Raw genomic sequence first — 8,742 nt, 5'->3', positions numbered from 1 at the left:
CCGGCCGCCAACCTCCATCTGTTCCAGGGACCCCCCCGGCCGCCAACCTCCATCTGTTCCAGGGACCCCCCCGGCCGCCAACCTCCATCTGTTCCAGGGACCCCCCCGGCCGCCAACCTCCATCTGTTCCAGGGACCCCACCGGCCGCCAACCTCCATCTGTTCCAGGGACCCCCCCGGCCGCCAACCTCCATCTGTTCCAGGGACCCCCCCGGCCGCCAACCTCCATCTGTTCCAGGGACCCCCCCCGGCCGCCAACCTCCATCTGTTCCAGGGACCCCCCCGGCCGCCAACCTCCATCTGTTCCAGGGACCCCACCGGCCGCCAACCTCCATCTGTTCCAGGGACCCCCCCGGCCGCCAACCTCCATCTGTTCCAGGGACCCCCCCGGCCGCCAACCTCCATCTGTTCCAGGGACCCCCCCGGCCGCCAACCTCCATCTGTTCCAGGGACCCCCCCGGCCGCCAACCTCCATCTGTTCCAGGGACCCCCCCGGCCGCCAACCTCCATCTGTTCCAGGGACCCCCCCCGGCCGCCAACCTCCATCTGTTCCAGGGACCCCCCCGGCCGCCAACCTCCATCTGTTCCAGGGACCCCACCGGCCGCCAACCTCCATCTGTTCCAGGGACCCCCCCGGCCGCCAACCTCCATCTGTTCCAGGGACCCCCCCCGGCCGCCAACCTCCATCTGTTCCAGGGACCCCCCCGGCCGCCAACCTCCATCTGTTCCAGGGACCCCCCCGGCCGCCAACCTCCATCTGTTCCAGGGACCCCCCCGGCCGCCAACCTCCATCTGTTCCAGGGACCCCCCCCGGCCGCCAACCTCCATCTGTTCCAGGGACCCCCCCGGCCGCCAACCTCCATCTGTTCCAGGGACCCCCCCCCCCCCCCAAGAAGCAAAGATTTGGGTTAAAAACGTTTGCTGGGAAAGAATATAATATTCAAAGATTTTTTTTTGAGGGGCACTGCATAGCTTTTGAAGTTCACATCATATGGCAGCCAAGTCTAGGGGTTCGTTTAGCGCACTTAATACTGTATGGCATACATCGTTTGCCAGCCAAGTCTATGGATTTTAATGTTTGTTTAGAGATATCATGTTGAAACTAACTATATGTCCAGATTTTAGTGTGTGTGCAAACACAATCTTTGTCCTAACACAAACATGAAATGCTGTTGACAATGAAAGGACATTTTTTGAGTGTTTGTGTAAAATATTGCATAACATAAACATGGAAGACGAAGGTGAGGACACAAATTCTGATTGGCCGGAATGAGATGATGTACGGATTATGTAAGAGCCCCTCAGATCACAGTGGTGTGATTTTGTTCCATACAAGAAACAAGCCAGGGTGGCTAAAGGAAAGAAACCTTACAACTCATAAACAATGTGGAAAAAGCCTCACGAGAAAGAGTGAATTGAAACAGAAACTGGATAAATTATAGAAGAAAGGAAAAAAACATGGCTACATGCCACCCAACCCATCACTTCACACAAGTGTGATTTCTTTGAATACATCAAGCCTAACAGCAGTACTCCAAAGGCAACTAGTATTTAGCATAATTATGATGAAATAATATGCAAACACACACAAAGTGCTTGTGAACCTATAACGCCGTCAATGAGCTGTGAGCGCGGCCTCAAATACTCCTGGCCGTCAATGTTGAACAACCAATCAATCTTCACCGGTAACGGACAGCTATATGAAAAGACCGCCACATTTTGTGTTCAACAATTTGTCACCAAACGATACCACTGTACCAGACATGATGATTTGTCTTCAACGATGCGTCCCATCTGAGGAAGTCGAACAAAGTTGAAACCAAGTGAAATGAGTATTGACTATACTTCTTGGACTGAAGCAAATGACACGAGGTCCCATTATTTATAATTTCATGCCATTTTATTTGATATATCCTCTCATTCGTCCCTGACAAAACGTCACTTTGATTGCCTTGGCCGCGTGTGCGTGTGCGTGCGTGCGTGCGTGCGTGCGTGCGTACTGCTGATTGCTGTGGAATAGCAATCAGCAGTACAAAATGAGTGATGAAACAAAAAAGTGCAGATGAATAGTTGTTGAAATAAGCGGGACGAGGGGGGCCACTGAGAAAGGTCTGTTGATGATGGGACTAATTAAGCCATTCTGACCCGAGAACACATTCATACAAGGTTTCCACTGGACACACACTGGTCTGATTAACCCATTCTGACCTGAGATCAGATTCTAAAAATGTCAATCGTTCTTTGATTTTTCAAAAATAGCAGACCTACAAGCTCGTAGCGCGCCACTCGGTGGCGCGCTTTGAGCTTGTAGATCTGCTATTTTTCAATAGCTACAGTAAAGCATAACATGATGCCAACACCAAAATGGGTTCCCGTTCAGAATGGGTTAAAATCCCACCCATTAGCTTGCTTGTAATTGGGTGATTTATTCTACTGGGGGAGTGACTGACAATCAAACCATGTTAGCAATATTTAAATGTAGGTGAAACAAAAAAAAACCTATTATAACGGTTGGGAGGACATGCAGGCTAAATTGAAATCGCTGTAACTTTGAACTTTGACTAATTGGCAAATATCACAATCACCAAAATACAATGCATGTAGCTACTATAGCAACTGTAGCCCGATTTCCATTATAGAATTTAGCTTAAATAATTAAAAGATCACACCCATGTGAACTTAAGTGCTCTCATCATCATGCATCATCATACATCACATGCCGTGCTCAGCCAATCAAATCATCACAAATGTAATTCTTGCCAATCACTATTGGCGTCTTCACTCTTCTGGCCTCACTTTCATCCTCAATAATTATGCACTTTGCTCAGCCAATCAAATCATCGCTATGGGGTGATCAGCCAATCAATCGTCCAATGCTGGGCATAGAAAAAAGTAAACCTCTGGCATCTGGCAATTGTTGTAAAATACAAAATGACATGTTTTGTGTGCACAGCTGGCCTACTGGAGGCCAACTTAGTATTTGTTTTTTAAATGTTCTATATTTTTTAAAGTAGACCGGCACCTGGAATGCGGGAACAATTCTGCCAGTCAGGAACGATGCAAATTGTCTCAATGTCTCCTTTATGTCCATATATGGAGATCTTTGTGTCTGTCTGTCAGTCCCTTATCTCTGTAGCTCTCTATACCTTTTACATCTGTATATGGAGATCCCAGTTGTATGCCTGTGTCCGCGGATCTGGACAACCGTGATTACCATCTTCACGCCAGGCACTGCACTCGGTGTCAGTCGGAATTTAAAGTTTAAGATATTTAATTTAATTACACTTATAACAGAAGTCTATAAATTCGGCTCGGATTGGACTGAAACAATGCGCAAATTGGGAATCATAAGTCATAGATACGTAATGATTGATGTCAGACCAGCCACATGACATCCAAGATCCATATGGATCTCCTGGATCGTGTGTTAACTTCCTGACGAGAGGAGCTGATGTGGCCGAGTCAAACCAATATTTTTTTTTCCGTACGGTTACACAGCAACATAGCCTAGTAGCCAAAAAGTGAACCCGGACATGTTGAGTACACCAACGTTTTATGTTAGAAATGTTTAGTATGGGTCCCCAGCATGTAGAAACTGCCGGATGCTAACTTGCATATGTTGGGCAATTTTCATAATTGGCATAATATGTGACCATACCATTAACAACCTATAGAAGGCAAAATATTCAAATTTTCATCATGCTTTATCTAGCATGTGATGTGTCAAACTAGGGGGTTTTCATGATGCTGAATCCATTCCAAGCATTAGTTTAGCAAAAAAACACTCATTGGGCTTAAAACGGCCATGCCCACTTGCGCTGACATCATCAATTTGTGATGACGGCATTGAAAATGAGATAAACTGCACCCTATGACGCATAGGAAGTGAGCTGGAGCAGCGCTTTACTAAGAAAGGGAAAGAAAGGCTCAGGCAGGGATCAAGGGCAATGAGTGTGAGGCCACTACCAGCCAGCCTTATCCTGTCTTGTCTTCTGTGTTCTTGCCGTTGTTGTCCGGTGTCTCCAAGCAGTCGTCTGTGCCGTGTTTGTTGTTGGATGCTGTCTCCGAGTCCCAAAGTTCCCAGCTGTCGGACTTCTTAGCAGATTTGTTGAGGGTCCAACTATCACTACTGGGAGATTGCTTGGGCTTAAAGGAATCAGAGCTACCAAGTGTTTCACAGGCGTCCTTTGCAACATGATGGTCGGAAAAGCCCTGATAGCCCTCAGTGGAATCCGTGTTCCGGTAGCTGTCTCCAAATAACCCGTCTTCCGTCTTTCCAGTGAAGAGATTGGTAAACTTTACACCAGCTCCCTGGACTTTATTTGCCAGCCCGGTGATGCCGGCTGCCATGTCATCTAGCAGCGTCCCATCCTTCACCTTCTCTTGGGTAGGTTTGATAACATTATCATTTACTTTGCTTGCCAGCCCAGTGATGCCGGCTGCCATCTCATCTAGCAGTGTTCCATCCTTCACCCTCTCTTGGGTAGGTTTGATAACGTTATCATTTAAAGTGTGTCCTAACTCTGTGGCCTTTAAGGTTGCTTGGTTTGCAAACTTAGCAGTATTACCTTTTGCAACAGTAGCAAACTTGCCAGCACCAGCTGTGAAGCTGGTCCAACCTGAATAAATAGAGGACATGGCACTGTTCAGGAAATCATCTTTCTTTTCTGAGGCCAATGAGTTGCCAAAGCCAACATATGAAGTATCTCGATTCCCACCACTCTGATAGGAATTCATATCATTGCTCAACCAGTCTTCAAAGGCCTTGTCTTTAGGTTCGGATGAGCTCTGACCAGGACCTCCAGAACAATGGGAGGGTGACAGGCTAGACTTGGTCTGGGGAGGTGTCCAGTTTTGGGCAGAGGATGTCTCAATTGACCATTCCTTACCCTCAGCCAAAGTTGCAACCTTGTCCCTGAACAGTGCAGCAGCTCTGCTGTTATATTTCCCCTCCAAGTTCCAAGTGGGGTCATAGTCATCTTGAAGTTCAAGAAACAGACGGAACTTTCCATTCCCTCCTGCTTTCATCTTCTCTAGTTCAATATCCTTCCACTTGTCCATGGTAACAGAGCGAACAAAACTGAACTCTACTCCCAAGCCCCTATGCCTGCCAGCGCACTCAAGACAAATCCAGATGCCGTAGCTCACACTAACCCACTGCGGGTTGAACGCTGCACACTCAAAGCAGCGGTTGTTTTTGTCTTGGGTTCTCACTTCCTTCAGAACTGTTCTGGTCCTTGGACTTGCCATTTTGTGTTCTGTGTGTGTCCCTGTGTCCCTTATTGATTTCTATTTGTCTATGTTGTTTATAACTACACCTCTATTGTTTCACAGTTCCTTTTATACACTCCTGCAGTGACACAGATGTCAATATTCCATTCTGTGGAAGTCCGTATTTAGGCAACACAGTGGAGGGTCCATGACGACATCAAGTACATCATGACCAAACTCAGAAATGCCACAATTGAAAAGATTACAGTTAGAACAAGATGGGGTCTAATAACAACATCTTGGCTTCCCCTTCCCCAAATGTCCCAGCTCTTTCCTGAATACTCAACTGTTTTCCAAAAGTCCTTTGCGTATTCAAAGGACTTCTGAAAGGGATTGCCCAGATTGTCCTCCTCAGTGTCATCGATGATTCCGAAGGGTCCATACCTGGGACAACTTTCTTCTCTCCTTCCAGCGAAGAAATCTGTCACCTTTGCACCGGCTCGCTTAAATCTGTTTGCCAGTCCAGTGATGGCTGCCATTAGCAACTTCCCCTTTCCCTTCTCTTGGGCAGGTTTGATGACATTCTCATATAAAGCTTGTCGTAACACTTTCGACTTCAAGGTGGCTGTGTTTGCCAGTTTGTGAATGGAGCACCAGGCATTGCTCAGGAAAGCAACCGCTTTCTTCTCTGGACTGTTGCCAAAACCAACAAACTTATCACTCTCAGGACCCCCAGAGCTAGGCTTGGGCTGGGGAGGTGTCCAGTTCTGGGCAGGAGATGTCTCAATGGACCATTCCTTACCATCAGCCAATGTTGCAACCCTGTCCCTGAACAGCGCAGCAGCTCTGCTGTTATATTTCTCTAACAAGTTCCAATTGGTATCATAGTCATCTTGACTTTCAAGAAATTGGCGGAACTTTCCATTCCCTCCCGCTTTCATCTTCTCGAGTTCAATATCCTTCCACTTGTCCAAGTTAACTGAGCGAACAAAACTGAGGTGTACTCCTAAGCCCCGATGCCTGCCAGAGCACTCGATACAAACCCAGATGCCGTAGGTCACACTGACCCACTGAGGGGTCGACTCTCCACACTCAAAGCAGCAATTGTTTTCATCTTGGGTTCTCACTTCCTCCAGAACACTTTGGCTCATTGGACTTGCCATTTTGTCCCAAACTATCTGCTCTTGATGGACAATGCAGGGTGTTTGGAAAGTGACTCTAACCACAGATATGTCCTTTCAGTCATGGGGGAGCAGTGGTTGAATATTATAATACACTGACAAGCTAGCAGAAGGAAAACATAGGACCATTGGCTGCTGATATTAAACTTGAGTGGCCATGTTCTGTGAGTGTGAACAAAAGGGAATGTCGAGTCAGCTATTCAATTTATACTGTTTATAGGCGTGTGATATCTAGCTATATAGATTGTGCTTGTGGGCTGTGAAGTGTTTCTCTCTGTTTGGCCATTTCCCTGTTCCTTTTATACACTCTTACCCATGACATAGATGTCCATACAGTATTCGGATCTGAGGAAATGGATATGACTTCATCAATTACGATATGTAATATGTTATTGTAAACCTAACCAGTAAGACGCCAAAGGGCAAGTGCACGCATCCGCCTCGTTGATGGCAGACTGCTGGGCAGGCACTGGCGCTTTGGCATGGGGGGGTCAGATGAACATGGAATGAATTCTGTACTGGCCATATAAGGAGCATGTCTTGAGTGTACAGGGTTTGATGAGGTCGAATCAACATATGGAATGTCAGAACAGATCAGCTCCATATATGGAGATCTAAGGGTGGTATAGCGGGGACACTCTCCTGCATCTGAGAAGCACTCCTGCATCATGCGCGTGTGCGTATACACGCACTAATGCCTAAAGAGTGTGTGCACGTGCATACATGCAGCCAGGGGCATTCATGCATGCACGTCGTAAACATATCTACTTGCAAATTGAAGCGTGAACACAGTGTGTGCGACCATTACATTGCTAGACACATGCAGGATAGGTATCCTCTAGTGCTTTGGCGGTGATCGTCAAGATTGATTTAAGCTGAATTGCCTTTAAGACTAGCTCCAATTTCACCCTCATGTAAATGTGCATGCAATTTAGCGCTCTCTCCATCTCTCCCTCTCTCTCCATCTCTCTCAATCTCTCTCTCCCCCTCATTCCCACTGGCTATCTGCTCTCATTCCTGTCCTCTCCATTACTCCGTTTACTCGCTCACATTCTATCCATCTGTTCTCTCTCTCTCTCTCTCTCTCTCTCTCTCTCTCTCTCTCTCTCTCTCTCTCTCTCTCTCTCTCTCTCTCTCTCTCTCTCTCTCTCTCTCTCTCTCTCTCTCTCTCTCTCTCTCTCTCTCTCTCTCTCTCTCTCTCTCTCTCTCTCTCTCTCTCTCTCTCTCTCTCTCCAGCTCTTCTCTTCTCCAGTGGTGGACAAAGTGCTCACATTATTTCCTTAATATAAAATTGTTGTTACAAGTACAGTATAAGTCCGGAATTCAAAATGCACTTGAGTAAAAAAACACGTGCGTGCGTGCGTGCGTGCGTGCGTGCGTGCGTCCGTGCGACCGTGCGTGCATGCCAGCCAGACCAAGGGACCTTGGCAACGTCAAAACAATTGTGAGTCCATAAAACAGTGTCTTACACGGAAATTACTTCTGACATTAAGTGCCTGCCATCTCACGTGAAGGGTATGTGTGTGTGCGCGCGCACACACACACACACACACACACACACACACACACACACACACACACACACACACACACACACACACACACACACACACACACACACACACACACACACACCTTTAAGAGATGTTTTATGTTTTGCAATAAATCAGCGGGGGGTCGGACTCGATTCATTTTTCTGTTTGACATGACCCTCAGGAGCATGCGGTGACATAGTCCACTATACATCTGGCTCTGTCTCTCCCCCGAACACCCACCTTGATTCCTCTCTCTCTCTCTCTCTCTCTCTCTCACTCTGTTCCAATCTAAAATTAAATGTGCCATATCTCTGTACGCGTGTACTGTACGTCTGTAATCCAAGTAGCCGTTCGCCGTACCGACGGCCTTGAGTCGGTCGGACACACGGTTGTCCAGAACCGCCACCAAAAGGCTCTGGTCAGGCTCTGCCAGTGGAACTATAATGAAGTCCCACACCTATCCAATTTCCAGGCTCTGCCTGAGCCAATTGATTGCCATTGCAACCCTACACCTTCACATTTTTATATTGCACAAGCAGACCGCGCAAGTACTGCGATCGGCTGGGTATGTATGTACTGTATGTATGTCGGTGTACTCCACCGGCCAATAAGGGACCACTGTTCTTGATGACGTAACTAAAGTACGTTTCAAGGTTGGTTTAAGGTCAATAAGGGGTATGTATGTATGTCGGTGTCCTCCACCGGCCGATAGGGGGCCACCATTCTTGGTGACCTAACTAAATGTACATTAGTTACTTAATTAGTTATGAAGTAACTAATGTATCTATCTTCATTAGTTTCAAGGTTGTATATAAA

General features: G+C 47.1%; 1 protein-coding gene across 1 annotated transcript; it reads right to left on the bottom strand.

The window, feature by feature from the left end:
• Window positions 1-3,974: 3,974 nt before the first annotated feature.
• On the bottom strand, window positions 3,975-5,249 carry LOC310871822 (ADP-ribosylation factor GTPase-activating protein 1-like; the record flags this gene model as incomplete). Its single annotated transcript, XM_083783457.1, has 1 exon — window positions 3,975-5,249. One exon carries the CDS (start codon window positions 5,247-5,249, stop codon window positions 3,975-3,977), a length of 1,275 nt encoding a protein of 424 aa, XP_083639583.1.
• Between the last annotated feature and the right edge of the window lie 3,493 nt (window positions 5,250-8,742).

This window comes from Protomyctophum parallelum (assembly GCF_964188405.1).
Source record: "Protomyctophum parallelum genome assembly, chromosome: 15".
Classification (NCBI taxonomy): domain Eukaryota; kingdom Metazoa; phylum Chordata; class Actinopteri; order Myctophiformes; family Myctophidae; genus Protomyctophum; species Protomyctophum parallelum.
The sequence above is the reverse complement of the archived record's forward strand: the minus strand, read 5'-3'. Positions and strand labels throughout refer to the sequence as shown.